Consider the following 14,920-nt stretch of genomic DNA (forward strand, 5'->3'; position numbering starts at 1 on the left):
GAATATAATGCTATCCTAATATCCCAGTAAATCATCTCAACAATCCTTGAAGGGTGGCTTTTATTTCTCCCATTTTACAGATGGTAAAACCAAGGCTCAGATGAGTACAGTGATTTCCCACAACTGCCAAGTGCCTGAGCTGGGATTTTCCCTATGTTTGGAGGATTCCAAAGACAAGAAAATGGTTCTGTTTTTTCAGCTGGACTGTCTCCAGTTCCAGTGTGAAGTCTGAGGAATTAGAGACATGAGAAGGTCTCTTTCTCCAATGTGTTTTCTTCTCCTTCTCTTATTTTAATCATGTTAGTGAACATTACTGTGCACAAGGCACTACGATTCGGGAGTAAGTAGGCTAATCAGAGTTTGAAAAAGGGACACCTGGACTCTTGAGTGACCTTGAACTAGTTCTTGCATTTTATTTACCCACTAAATGGGAATAATATATCCCTGCTCTGCCTTCCTTGCCAGGAAACTGAAAATCAAGTGTGAAGAGACTTGCAAAGTGTTGTGCCTACAGAAAGGGTTGTTCTGAGAAAGGACCATCCTTTGCCTAGGGTTGTTGGGCTGGCAGAGGAGGAGCGCCCACAGCACCTCTGTATAAGTGGTAAATGCTTCTTCTCCTCTCCTACTTGGTTTAGGCTTAAGAGACAGAGAATAATGAGTGGTATTGAAGGCCCAAACCCACTTCTTCAGCCTCACGTTTCACCATGAATTCTGTCTTAGGCCATCCTGCAGCCCTACTGAACTAGCAGAAATTTCCCAAGCTTGCCAGGAGCTTCCTGTATGCTGAGACTTGGTGTGGTTTCTTCTGTCTGGATACCCTTCCAAACTTCTCCATGTGACACATTCCTACTCATCTTTTTTAGTTGTCCCCACCCATAGCATGCCTCTTCTGACCTGGTTCAAAGCCTCTCCTCTTGGCTATTGCACCAGCCTCCTGCCTGAGCTCCTGGTCTCCAGCTTCCCCTTTCCACTCTAAGCTCCCATGGTGCAGCCAGTGGTCTTTCTAAAATACAAATCTTGTCATGTAACTCTTCTGCCTAAAATAGCCCACCAATGAATAATCCATCAATCAATGCTTCAAGGGCTCCTCCTTGTCCTTAGGAAGACATCCAAAGTGTTTCGCCTGGAACTCAAGGCTTGGTCCTTGCTGATCTCTTCAGCCTTATCTCTCTTCTCTCTCTCCTGATTGCCCTGAACATGCATTACACACTTGCTACATTGCTCTTTCACCATATTTCAGGCACACCTTGCTCTCATGTCTTCCTATCTTTGTTCATCCTGTAGTTTCTCATGCCCTTTCCCATCCTCTCCACCAGGTGAACTCCTGCCTAATCTTTAAGACCAGCTCTGATTTAACTTCCTCTGGGAACCCTTCCCTGATGGCCCCAGGAAGAATTCCTGGCTTCTTCCTCTTTCTCTCATGTATGACCACTCATACTTCTATTGCTACTGTTTGTCAGATTTTCTGCTGACACTGGGAGTTTCCTGGGACTGCAGACTGTGTCAGTACATGGCTGTGTGCTCAGCGCCAGCACAGTAGCATAGGGTAGACACAGAAGATATGTTGGTTGGATGGTTGAGGAAATGAATGAATGAATGGAAGAATGGTGAGTGAATACATTTTTTGAACCGTTACTCCTTGGCCAACCCCAGAACTGCTGCTTCCCAGGAAATGCCCATTTTGTAGCAAAAGGGGAAGCAGAAGGAACTTTCTCTGTGAAGGAGAAAGAAAATCAATAAAAATGTAAATCTGGTTGGAAAAAAACTGTCCCAGACTGGCTGTGGGGAGAGATAAGACTGGGCTAGTTGAGCCCTGGCTGACAGTGTGAGAGAGATTAGGGGACAAGTGGAGCTGGGGCCAGAATAGGGCAAAGTGAGAGTGTCTCCCCACAGTAGTGACTCCTGCCTCTGTCTTCCCCATCCGCCTCCAAGTGCACATTAAACCCTTTCAGGGACTAAGGAAGGGGAAGGAGACTTGGAATTGTTAGGCATCAGGTGCTGTGCCTGAGAGTGAGTGTATTATCTTATTTGATCTTCATAACTTTGGGGAGATAGGAGATAGGTAGGAGCAACCTCAGTTTACAGGTACAGAATTTGAGATGTACAGAAATTAAATATTTTCTTCAGGATCACACTATGAGTAGATGACAAGAGTCAAGATTTGAATCAAGATCTGATCAACTCTAAAATTGTCCTTTTCACTAGAGATTTCTGATTCTGGAACTTTAGGTCTACAGCTGGAAGTCGGATGGTCTCCAACCTCTGAAATTGTATGCACCATGGTGCAAGTGCTTCTGTGCATCTTTTACACAGAGTCTTTTGTCAGATTCTCAAAGGTGGTTGCCACCTGCCCCTCTTGCCTACACCATGCTGTCTCCCAGGAGGTGATGGCCTTTGTTCTGGGCCTGGAAAATCTGGTAGGACTTCATGAAGTGGGGATGGAGAGACAAGCAGAAGGCTGGGGATGAAGAAGGCAATCTAGGTGAAGGGAACAGCACAAGCCAAAGCATGGCAGTGGGAATGAATCCAACATGTCCAGGGAATGGTGAGGGGGCCTGTGGGTTCGCCTCATTTTTTTGGTTGCAATCATGCTCCTGACTCCCAGCTCCTGAGGGAGGATGTACCTGTCGTGGAACTGCTCACATGGGCCTAGAAGCAGAAGAAACTTAGGGCTTGGTGTCAGGATGTTGGTTCTGGACCAATACTGTCATTTGACCTGCTATTGGATCTGGATTGTATCATCAGTAGCACCTAGCAGGGAGATTTAATGCTTTCTCCTCCCAACTCCTTGGTATTAAGGTGGGAATAAAATGAGCCGACAGATGCAAAAGCATGTGGCTCCTTATTGACCAAGGTCTATAGTAAGGAGAAAGGGCTGCTCCCTGGACTTTCTCAGTCCCCAGGGACCCCTCAAGATCTTACTTGTTTGACTCCTTCATTCTTGGCCTTGTGTCTCTCTTGTGGTGATTCTTGGAGTCTCTGGCCTGGGAGATTTTAAGCACAAGGATTTCATTTTCTCCTTCAAATTTCAGCTCAACCCAGAAGTAGGTTCACCATGCAGCTAATGCTGCTGGAAGGGTCCCACTGATATGTTTATGTGGTGGTATTTTTTTTGTGAAATCTTCAAAGGCAAGATACTCTAACCGCAATCAGTAGATGGCCATTTCTTTCTACTCCACCTTCCCTTGGGTCACAGTTTCCCTCTGTTGAGGTAGTTGGAGTGGACACAGATATTTCTGAGATCTGTCTACGTAGGAGTCAAGCTGGGGATAGATTGAACTCGGGTTCATCAGGATATATTTATGTGGCCTCAGTCACAGCTGTGTATAGATAAATCATTGCTAGCCGTATCTGTGTAGGGAATGGCTTCTGGAATATTCCTACCCACTGCTCGACTTGCTTGGCATTGTGATACAAGGCGTCACATCCAGACGTCATATCATGATATGAATGTAATTTATTCTACCAGGCCCCGGAAGCACATGGGTAGTGGGGGAGAAACTAGGTTTGAAATGTACAGAGCCAGAAAGTGGTCTAGGGAAATCTTCCAATCGCTGTGGAAAAAAAATTATATCTAAAGTACATAGTTAATAAAAATTCCCACTTTTCTGGATTGTGTAATGTATTTGCTTTTTAAAAATTCCTTTTCTCATTCACAGTAAATATTTTCTGCATTGCCTAATTTTGTATTGATATTTTCTATTCTTCTTCTTAAAGAGGGTTCTCTAAATTGTATAAGCTTCAGTTTCCACAAAATCTGGATATATCTTTGGCTCCACCATTCATTTTCTGTGTGAGTATGATCTTGTGTAAGTCATTTATCCTTTCTGAGCCCATTTCCTCTAAATAGCTGGAGATAAGGTGGTTTTTGCAAACTTTAATATAGTTCATAAAAAAAGAATTTTTGTGATAGAAGAGACCTTATGCAATAGTGAATGTAATATTAAGCTGTATCTATAATTTGACTTTATTTCTGCGGAACCTGGGAAACAGGAGGGAAGCCTCTTCTGGTTGGAAGAGCCTTGCTGAAATTCTTCGCATTGATATATACAGGCTCAGATATATGTTAAATATTTAAAGGTATCAATCAGTGGACTAAAACCGGGCATTAGAACTTTTCTGCACCTTCCTCTTCTTTCACCCTCAAAACCTTGCCACTGGGAGTTGCTCAGAGAAGAGCCATGTGCTCTCCCTCCCCTCCCGAACTTCTCCCCCAGCTCCCAGCACAGGGCTGGGCACACAGGGCTTGGGAAGGCATTGCTGATGGTGCCCTGTCCCCAGCCAGGCGGGGGTACCTGTCAGGTGAGGTGTACGGTAGCAATAGGATGGGCTGTGAGCAGATCAGGAATTCTCTTCCTCTCTCAGGGAAATAACCAGACCAGACAGGACTGGGCACGAACCAAGATGGATGTAGAAAAGGATGGTGCTGTTCAGACACAAGCGTTACCCAGGGTTTCTCATTTTGCAGAGCTGGATATTACTGCTCCTAGAGTTACAAACCCGGGTCCTTTCAGGACCAATCCTTACACCTGGCTCTGTGTAAGGCATCAAAGAGAATCAGATACTACCCCGCAAAACCTGGGGGTCATGGAACCAGACATTGTCCACAAGCCCTGTGTGACACAAACTCAGTTACCGGAAAGGAATCGGTGACAGAAGGATTCTATTCACAAAAGAAGTTGCAGTGATGGCACGTGGTTACGATGTCAAATGCGTGAGGCCTTAGCGATGCGTAGTTACCAGTGAGGGTGCGCTGGCGTGCATTTGGTCTCTGAAGTTAGAAAATCACCTACTTGTGGAGCCGTCTCTCCCTTCCTCCTCAGATGAGGGCCTCTGAAGGCAGAGATTAAGCCTCAGCCCTCTACTACAGCTCCTTGAGAGCAGGGGCTGGAGCTGCCTGAGTCCAGAGACTGAGTCGCCCCTCTCAGCTAAGTCTTCTTGTGGGCAGGCCCATTGAGGACATGCCAGGCCTCCTGGAGCCCAGATGTCCTGCGGGTCAGGCCAGTTCCCGGCTGCCCGCGTCTCCCCTCAGAAGCCAGTTCAGGGCTCTGCCTCCAGGGGGCGCCAAAGGGACACTTCTTAACAGCAGCTGTCCTGGCCCACTCTCTAGAGTGGGGTTGGGAAGAAACGTGAATCCATCCTGACCACACAGATGGGCACTGCTGGAACAGTCCTGAATGCTGGCAAGTCCATCACCACCCTACAGAGGAGGTGGCGGAGGCTTAGAGAGGGAGCTCTAGGTCAGCGGCATAGCCAGACTGGAGCTTTTGCAGAAGTCAACCTGACCCACTATGGTCCTCTTCCCTCTCCCAGGGCCCCAGGGAGAGATGTGCAGTCCTTCCCCTCAGGAAATCCTGGGTGCTAGTCAGCCTGTCTGGGTGGAGAAGGAAGGGGGAAGACCCTTTCGCTTGGAACTGGTCAACACAGCAAACCCCCAAATAACCGTTGGTTCAGATGGATGAATAAAGGCCCAGAGAGGGCCAGGGACTTGCCTGAAGTCACACAGCAAGTTTGTAGAGGAGCCAGAACTGGAACACAGGGCTTCTGACACCCAGGCTAGGGCATAGGGCCTAGAGGAGGTTTCTGCTGTGGCTGTCACTCTTGGCCAGGGTGGGACCCTGGGACAGCTCAGACTTTAGACTCCTCTGGCTTCTTCTCTGGCCCTGACATTAACTGCTGCTGCTCTTGGCCAGAGCTGCGTAAGGTTGGCTTGGTCCCTGCCTCTTTGTCCTGCTGCCTCAAGATGGCTAAAACCAAGATGAAGCAGGCCAAGGAGCCTGTCTTGAAGAAGAGCTGCAGGCTGAGGAACCTGGGAGAAAGAGCAAGGAACCCTTGAAGTCAGGACCTCCCAGCGCAGGGCTTGGGGGCAGAGTGGGGTCAGCAGTCACTGCCCACTGTGCATTCGGAGCTGCTGTGGTCTTGGGGTTGGAGGCCTCCCGCCCCAGGACAAGGGATGCAATCACTATGGCCCATGGCTGTGGTCTGGAAGAAAAGGGGGAGCCCCTGGAACTGACCCTCATGGGAGCCCTCACCTGGAAGGAGAGCAGAGACTGTGGAGGGTCCCCCGGGAGGAGGAGCAGAAGCCTGGGCACCCTTCCCATCCTGCCCTGACTGATCTCCTTCCTGAGCCCTGCCTCCCTCTGGACACTTTCTAAGGACTCCTAGGGCCTGACGATCACAGCTTTGGATCTCCCCAAAGATGATTCCTACTTCCTTGTCTATCTAACCCGCCGAGGCTCTTGTTTGACTGCCTTCCTCCAGGAAGCTGTCCTGGATAGTCTTAGCCCACAGGAACTGTGACCTCCTTGGAGTTGTAAGTGACCAGACCCCCGTCCTGAGGCCTGCTACCAAATCTCCTTATAGCATCATCTCTAGGCCGGGAGCCTCTCTGCCTTCGTGTTCCTTTGAGCTCCCCATTGTACAGACAGGAAGACTGAGCCCCCAGAGAAGGCAGGGCACACAATGAGGGTGGCAGAGCCACACCTCGAATCCAGGCATCCTGTGTCCCAGACAGGGCTTTCTCTCCAGCCCCCCGCCTTACCCGCCTTGGTTTCTCTCCCAGCATGGGTGGTCCCCTGACTCTCCCCTATGGAAGAACAGCACCAGCCCCCTTCCCACGGCTCCCCGGCGGCCCCCGCCCCAGGCCTCACCGGTTCCGGAGCAGGTCGTGATCGTAGTAGGAGCAGGCAGCCCGCCGCCCACAGCTCCGGGCCCAGTGCACGCAGGTGGTGTCGATGGCGCTGCCGTGGACCACGGGGCTGGGCATCCAGGCTGGGGGACGATGGAGGCTTGGCATTTCCACGTGCCACCCCACCCCCTGCCCTGGCACACATAGACCCCTCGGGGAGTCTTTGACCCTGAAGCCCACCCCTTACTCTGGTATCAGATGTAGCCTCCCTGGCAGGGTATCTGGCTTCTGCTTGCCCAGGGTGCCTGGGTCAGGCCTGCGAGCCCTGAGGTCAGGCTGGGGCTGGGTCCTGCTCATCCTCTGCCCCCCAGGCCTGGCACACTGTGGGTATGTGGACCCCCGACCACCTCCCACAGTCCCAAGCAGGCTCTTTACCCAGAACTCTCAGGAGCATGAACTGGATCCCCACAGCCAAAGCCTTGTCTTCTTTCTTCACTCCCCTAACAAGCAAGGACGTGGTGACATGAGGTTTCAGAAGGTTCCATTCCACAGGGAGCAGCTCTCACCACCCCCTTTTTCCCTACCACCCAGTGCCAGCCTTCCCCAGGTCTGTGGGCCTGGCCTTGGGGCTCCTACCTGGCACCCCATCTTCCTTCAACTTGCAGAGCCTGGTCCCTGCGTACCTAGTACACCCAGTGACCAACAGGGTCCTGTTTTAACCTCCCTGTGGTCCTGGTCCTGGACACTTCCCCTCTCTCCTTATCCACCGGCCCTGCCAAATTCTTCCCTTGCTCCTGTACTGGGCAGGACCTGGAGCTCGGACAGACAGGCACTCTTTCCAGTTCTCCCAACCCCTGCAGTTCCTCAGCCTGGGATCCCCTGGCAATCACTGGCTCCTCCTCCTAAATCCTAATGGTGGTTGACATTAATGGAGCACTAACTGTGGGCTCAACAATTCTACTCCACAACCCTCACCTCACCCTTATGAGGCAGGTGTATCATTAGCCCCCATTACAGGTGGTGTGGTAGTTAGATTCAGTTGTCAACTTGGCCAGCTGAAGGCACCTAGTTCTGTTGCTGCGGATGTGAGCCAATGGTACGTGAACCTCATCTGTTGCTGATTACATCTGCAGTCGGCTAGGAGGCGTGTCTGCTGCAATGAATGACCTTTGACTTAATTGGCTGGTGCTTAAATGAGAGAGCTCAACATAGCACAGCCCAAGCAGTTCGGTATACCTCATTTTAGCACTCGCAGCTCAGCCCTAGGCCTTTAGAGGTGCAGAAAGGAATCACCCCAGGGAGAGTTGGAACCCAGAGGCCTGGAGAGAAGGCCAGCAGAGATCACCCTGAGCCTTCCCACGTAAGAAAGAACCTCAGATGAAAGTTAGCTGCCTTTCCTCTGAAGAACTAACAAAATAAATCCCCCTTTATTAAAATCCAATCCGTCTCTGGTGTGTTGCATTCTGGCAGCTAGCAAACTAGAACAGATGGGGAGACTGACACTTGACTCAACTAGGCAGGTTGAGTGAGTGAGTTAGCCATCGGTCCATGGCTAACAGGTGCCAGAGCCAGGATTTGTGCCACCAGAGCCTGTGAGTTAACTCTTCTTATTCAGGCTACTTGCTGGGTTTTCTGATTCCTGCACTTTCTCTCTTGTAGCCTACCCCGTGCTATGGATCTACATCCCCTTCTAATTTTCCAGAAAGCAGATAAGGAATGAAATGATCCCAGGATAATGAAAACTTAGACCTCTCTTGCTCTGAGGGCCCAGGTGACAATTTGTTAGGCCCAGCAGGCATCCTCAGGACAGTGGACAGAAATGGACCAGAGCCAGTGCTCAGCATGGGGCTTGGTACACAGTGGGCGCTTATTAAGTGCTTGAACTGGTGTTTTGTGGAGACAGCCCCGGGGATCACCTATTGTAGGTTGCCAGGGAGCAGGGAGTGAGGTGAGCTCCTGCACTCCCCCTCACTGTGTGAGGTCCCCTCACTCCGCCTGGGAGCCAGAGCAGAGCCTCGGGGTGCAGCCTTCTCTCCCCTGGGGCAGGTGGGGGACCAGGCTCTGGCCTGGGCGCCAGCACTGTTCCATTCAGTGCCCACTATGCGACCTGGGGCCGGCTCCTGAACTTCTCTGAGCCGCACTGTCCTTATCTGTAAGATGGAGAGAAAAGCCCATGCACTCAGCAGGTTGTCGTGAGAATGAAAACAGGGCAGTGAGGGCCACTTAAGTGTCCTCCTCCCCCCCCAGACTGCTCCCTCAGAAGTCCTTGTCCTGCCTGTGGAGGAGCACCTGTCGTATCTGCCCGGCCCCGCCCCGCCCCTGCTTCCTGGCCGGGCGAGGAGCTCACCTTAGGATGAGCATGAAGGAGGGTGTGTGGGTGACACTGGCCAGTGCCGCAGCCAGGCTGACCAGGAGCACGAAGGGCAGTACCAGGTGACTGCAGGCCGAGTCGCAGGAGCCGGCCAGCACAGGGCCACCCCCCTCCACGCAGCTGCAGTTGGTGTAGAAAACCTGGAGGTGGAGGAGGGGAAAGAAGAGCTTTCAGGAACCTCCAAGGACAAGCAGTTGGCCAAGGGCCTGAGGCTTAGGGAGGCTGATGACAGGCCCAAGGGCACGCGGCCAGCTGGGGCGGAGCCAGCTGGATTCCTGGACTTCTGACCCCACGCTTGGTTTGAAGAGTCAAGCAGTTCCCTGGACACTGGCTGTCTGTGCACAAATTGGGCCGAGCCGCGGCTGCGACTGTCGGGGAAGTGGGGAGTGGAGGGAGAAAAGGATATGGAAGAGCGTGACTGTCCAATAAACAGACATACACAACACACACACACACACTTCTGATAATCTCTCCGAGAAATGAAAGCAACAAGTAATTATTTGGGGAAGGAACATAGAGGTTTTCCAGATCAGTTTCTTTCCCACTTTAAGGTCTTATTGGGCTCTGGAGAGGACTCACAAGGAGAGACAAAAGCACATGATGGAGAGATGCAGATGAAGGTTAAAGAAGGCTTTAGCAAAGAGGGAAAGTGGGGTGTCGGAGCTTTTCTCTCGCCAAGAGAAAAAATGGGATGAGGAGAGGGAGGGTGTTAGACAAGGCACGGTGCACGAAAGAGCCCGGCAAAGCCTTCCTTCTGGATGGAGTAGAGAGTATGCAAGAGAGAGGGAGGGAAGGGGGCTAGAGACATATGCTGGGGCTAGATTGTGAAAGGATCCTGGTTTGCTGTTTCCAGAAACATGGTGGACCAGGTACACTGCCGATCATTCTGCTGACAACAACTTAAAATGCTGGTTAAAGTACAGAAAGCTATATTTTCGATGCACCCAAATGCTGGCCAGGAAGTAAGAAACTCTCGGTCTAGTACTAAGTGAGGCAGCAACCCAGGGAAGTAAATTGAGCTCTGAGACAAGTTTTTGCCTTGAGGGCATTTGCAGAACCTTGTACAACTGGAGTGTAGCTTTTGGGGGCATCGGGGTGGGGGGGCGGCTACAGGGCCAGTCCTAATTCCTTCTCACAGGGTGTAAGTCTGATAGGAGAACCCATAAAACTGGGATCCCTCCAAGGGCTGAACTATGAATGTAAGATTCACCTGGGAATAAATGACATCCCTGTTTGCAAACTGCAAGGAAATATCCCTCTTCCCTGAATTATAGCCCAGGCTGGCTGTAGGTGTGCTTGGATTGCAGCCTGATTTCATATACCCTATAGGCGGCCTGGAAAACTTCAGCCAAGGAGTTTGTCACAAAGTGCCCTCGGGTGCCTGACAGGAGCAAAGCTGAGCTGCTCCACCAGTGAGTTCCAGCAACCTGGAGGCCTTGGGTATGAGGCACGTACAGGAACTGATCCCACCAGCTCTCCAGGTGGCATGGCTGGCCGGGGGCCTTTCACCTCTGATTACTTTCCAGTGTGAAAGGGGCTGGGAAACCCTGATGTGGGTGCAAGGAGCTATGGAAGTATTTTAGGTGTTTTTAGTACATTAAAAATATATATATATTATTGTGGCAAAATATATAAATATAAAATGTCATTTTACCTATTATTAAGTGCATAATTCAGTGGCATTAATTATGGTTACCATTTTGTGCAGCTATCACTTCTGCCTGTTTCCAAAACTTTTTCTTCACCTGGATCAGAAACTTTGTACCCATTAAGCACTAACTCCCCAGCCCTCCCTTCACCCTGGTCCCTTGTAACTTCTTTCTGCTCTGTCTCTATGAATTTGCCTATCTTAGATATTTCATATAGTAGAATCAAACAATATTTGTCCTTTGGTATCTGGCTTCCTTGACTTAGCATTACATCTTCAAGATTCATCTGTGTTGCAGTTTATTCCTTTTTATGGTTGAATAGTACCATATTTTGTTTATGCATCCTTCGGAGGACTTTAAGCATGGGAAGGCTAGACCTGATATTACAAAGACCACTCTAGCTGCTGTGTGGAGGAGGGACTGGATGGAGGAGGCATGGGGTAAGGATCGAGCATGGAGAGTGGCATCGAGGGGTAGGTATGGGGTGGGGATGGGGAATGGCTGGAGGAGAGAGTTCTGATTTGAGAGATATTTAGGAGCTAGAATTGGGGGAAGGCAAGAGAGAGAGAGAGAAAATGACAACATCTAGGTTTCAAGCCTGGGGACCTGGGCGCTCCTTCCTGTGCTGTGGCGAGCTGATGGGTGTGACAGGCTGTGCAGCCCACGTGGCTTCCTTTATTTATACCGCAGGAAAAGTGGCCTTTGGGTTTACCTGCTGACCGAGCAACTGTCTGGGCTGGGAATACAACGGAGGGACAGGTAAGGGGAGAAATATGCTAGAGCAAGTTTACTGGAAGAGAGCTATTCTGACTCTGCTCCTTTTCTGAGAGGTAGAAAGTTACTGGGATGGACGGAAAGGCTGGAGACCTTCCTCTTTGGGGTTTCCCTGACCTTTTCTCCACATTCGTCTAATTCCTTGCTGGGAAGTTCAACGTCTGCAGCTGCACCTGAGTCTCGCTGTCTTAGAGGATTCTGCCCCATCCCCTGAGCCCTGGAGCCCCAGCTGCCCACCTTCCCCCATCATTCCTTCATTCATAAACCAGGAGGGACCTGTCCCTGCACCCAGGCATTCACAGTCAGCCTCAGGAGGCGAACACGTGGGTGGTTTCACGCTGTATGCTCCCAGAAACATTTGTTCTTAAATTTAATCCATTCCTGTGGGTAAAGCCATCGCTAAGTAGGACCTTCTGACGTCATTTCTTCAGCTAAGGTGTGACCCACCTCCATCAGGATGGGTCTTAATTCTTTTACTGGATTTACAGATCAGGAAACTGAGGCATGAGAGTTAAATAAACCAGGAAGCAGCCTCAGCACTCAGGGCCCCTCTGCACGGGAGTCACAGCCTCCTCAGGGGTCCGGCCTCACCCCAGGGCCTAGGGGCCTCTGGAAGACTCTGGAGAGGTCAAACCAGGTCAGGACAGTGAGTGTAGGAGGGCCGAGAGGCTGGACTGTGATGATCCCAAATGCCCATAGTTTACACAGCCCGGAGGCTTCTGAAGGACCTGCAGTCAGCACGGTGATTTACTCTGTCCCCAGAGGAGCCCTCCGGCTCACATGCTCATGTCCCACACACCATGTCACAGAGGTGAGGGGACTCTGGGGAGAGGGAGATGTTGTCAGAACATCCAGGCTGACATCGCTACCCACACTCACATGTTTTACTCAGTCTGGGGGCTGAAGGGAGGCAGGTACTGTCCCCCTTTTTCATGTTGGGATACTGAGGAAAAGGGGGAGGGGGAGCAGCTGACCTTGGTGGCCTTCCCTAGGATTCATGGAGAATCCACTGCTGATTTTACTGCACTCACTTCCCTATTTCCTGAGGGCGGAGCTGCATGGCCCTGTCTTCTGCCCCTAACCCAGCTCCCGGCCCAGAGGAGGGGCTCAGGGAAGGCTTGCTGACCGCCTGGCTGCCAGAGTGAATGAGCTTTTCTGCGCCAGCTCCTCACTGCCTGCTTGTCTCCGATCTGGCACTCTGTCACCTTCTACACTATGGCTTCATGCACGATCGAACACACACCTGACCCTGTCATTCCTTTGCTCAAAACCTGCCCACGGCTCCCCGCTGCTCTCAGGTTAAGGTCACCACTCTTGGCCTGGCCTTCAATGCCCTCCCTTGCCTGGGCCTGGCCTTCCTGCACAAACCCTCATGCTTCTGTCCCAACAAATTCTTTGCAGTTTCTTGAAACACCATATTTTTTGTGCCTCCAGATTTCTGCGTATGCTGGTCCCCCTCCTTGGAAGGCTCTCCCCTCCCACATCCTAGTTTGCCTACTCACTCCTGAAGATCCAGCTCAAATGTCACCTCCTTGTGAAGACTTCTGAGACCCCATCCTGCCCCGCCCCCACCCCCACCCCCACGGTGGGACATATCTCCTTCCACCCTTGTGTGTACTTGTAGGGACCACTTGGCACGCCTGCAGCACCCTTGGAACTGCTGTGAGTTGTTTCTTCCTGTGTTACCCCTGCAGGGAGAGCTGGGGAGCCCTGATCTGGTTCATACCTGTACCCTGGTACCCCGCCACGTGGCTGGGCTCACACTGGCAATGACAGCTGAGAGAGTACTTTACATCTGCCAACAGAAGTAGGGTTGGGGAGAGAGAGAGAAAAAGAGAAAGGAAGGTGGAAAACAAGAACATCTAGAGGTGGAGAGTGTGGCAGGCAACGGAGATAGGGCGAGGTAGAGCCATCACCAGCCTGACTCACCTTATCCGGAGCCTCCTCGACCACCCGGCTTGTACAGCCCGCGTGGCAGGGCGTGATGTACTCCACGCGGGTGCTGAGGTCGCAGACGGGGTTAAAGTCATCCAACGAGCAGGAGCAGGGCTCTGCGCAGCCTGGAAACAGCCCGGGCCCAGGCTGGCCGCTGGTGGGCGAGAAGGCCGGCGGGTTGGCTTGGCTTTCTTGCCCTCAGCCCTACAGCCCTGCTCCCCAGCCCATGGTGTGTGAGCTCCCTGCAGTGGCAGGGGGAGGCGGGAGATGGACCGGAAATTGCAGGGAGGCCTGAGTGGGGAGGAGTGGGAGCAGATGTTGGACCAGAAACCTCTGAGACACCTCCAGTCCCAAGATTCTAAAGTCTTCAGGCTTCTGCAAAAACTCATAGGTGTATATGACCTACTCCCAAGTGTTTAGAAAATGGATAGACAGATAGAGTGATGCAGCAGATGTTGCAAAATGTTAAAATTGGTGGATCTGGGTATCTGGTGTGTGTGTGTGGGGGGTATGTTGGAGTTCTCTGTATGGGCTTTGTATGTTTTTGAAACTGTCCTGTAGGTTCAAAAGCATCTCAGAATGAAAAGGCAAAAGAAAAACACAAGCACAAAAAATCCCTCCGTTCCTCAATGATCCTTCTATAAGGAACACAAGATAAATTCCTTCCAGGATGTAGTATCAGATGAAAAATGCTTGTCTATCAATGAGCTGAATTGCTTCCTCTTCTCAGAAAATTGGAGATCTGAGTGTGGGATCAAGTCAGGAAACCCAACTGACTGTGGGACCTTCTAGCTGTTCCTGCCTCTCTTGGGGCCTCAGTTTCCCCGTCAGCCCAGTGGGGTTCCGCCTGGTCCCCATCCTGCAGTCTCACGGTCTCTGTGCTCACTCCCCCTGCCCAGCTCACAGTGACCAGGACATGCTGCAGCCCCACCTGCCTCCCTCCTTAGGGCCCCCCCAAATCCTACGCGTGCCCTGCTCTGGCCTAGAAGGTCAGAGGAGAGGCTGAGCCCAAGGGAGCAGGCCACCCAGGGAGGGGGGCAGAGAGGAGGCCCCTGGGACTCGGAGTGTGACCTGGCTTCGCAGCTAGGAGGGGGTACAGCAGACCTGCCAGGGAGACGGAGGCCCAGAGAGGCTCATGCCTCACTGAGGGTGACAGAGTTAGCCAGGCTGCACAGGGGGAGGCCAGAGGGGGAACCTGAGGGCGCCCTGGGCTTGAGGCTGGTGTGGGGCAGGGCCCTAGGCAGAGTGCCGGAGTGATTAGTGAAATTTCAATTCCACGGGGCAGCACAGGGGCAGGGGGACCTGGGGGTGGGGCGAGTGTTGAGACGCCTGAGGCCAAGAGTTGGGGGTGGGAAGGTGGGACACTGGGCAGAGGGGAGCTCTACTGCCGCCTCCCTAAGGTGGGGGCACCTCTGCCTGAGTGGGGACGAGGGTCAGGGGAGTAAGGGCCTCTCCTGCTCCCCTGCCAGGCAGCACTCTGTGTCTGACACCAGCTGGGTGCGTGGCAGGAGGGAGGGATTGCTGGCTGGCACTGCCTGAACTGAGGGCAAGTCGGGAGGTCGG

The 14,920-nt window shown here is 51.9% G+C and overlaps 1 protein-coding gene across 4 annotated transcripts in view; it reads right to left on the reverse strand.

Annotated features, from left to right (window-relative positions):
* Positions 1 to 3,439: 3,439 nt before the first annotated feature.
* SLCO2B1 (solute carrier organic anion transporter family member 2B1) overlaps positions 3,440 to 14,920 on the reverse strand; it is a 54,407-nt gene continuing 42,926 nt past the window's right edge. For all 4 annotated transcript variants that reach the window (XM_077113566.1, XM_077113565.1, XM_077113564.1 and 1 more), the window contains 5 exons: positions 13,352 to 13,511; positions 8,976 to 9,139; positions 7,064 to 7,128; positions 6,651 to 6,771; positions 3,440 to 5,809 (listed from right to left, as the gene is read on the reverse strand). In XM_077113566.1, coding sequence (XP_076969681.1) covers positions 5,629 to 5,809; positions 6,651 to 6,771; positions 7,064 to 7,128; positions 8,976 to 9,139; positions 13,352 to 13,511 — 691 coding nt within the window. In that variant the 3' untranslated portion in view covers positions 3,440 to 5,628. The remainder of the gene's footprint in view (positions 5,810 to 6,650; positions 6,772 to 7,063; positions 7,129 to 8,975; positions 9,140 to 13,351; positions 13,512 to 14,920) is intronic.

The sequence above is a fragment of the Tamandua tetradactyla genome, chromosome 8 (genome assembly GCF_023851605.1).
Source record: "Tamandua tetradactyla isolate mTamTet1 chromosome 8, mTamTet1.pri, whole genome shotgun sequence".
NCBI classification, from domain to species: domain Eukaryota; kingdom Metazoa; phylum Chordata; class Mammalia; order Pilosa; family Myrmecophagidae; genus Tamandua; species Tamandua tetradactyla.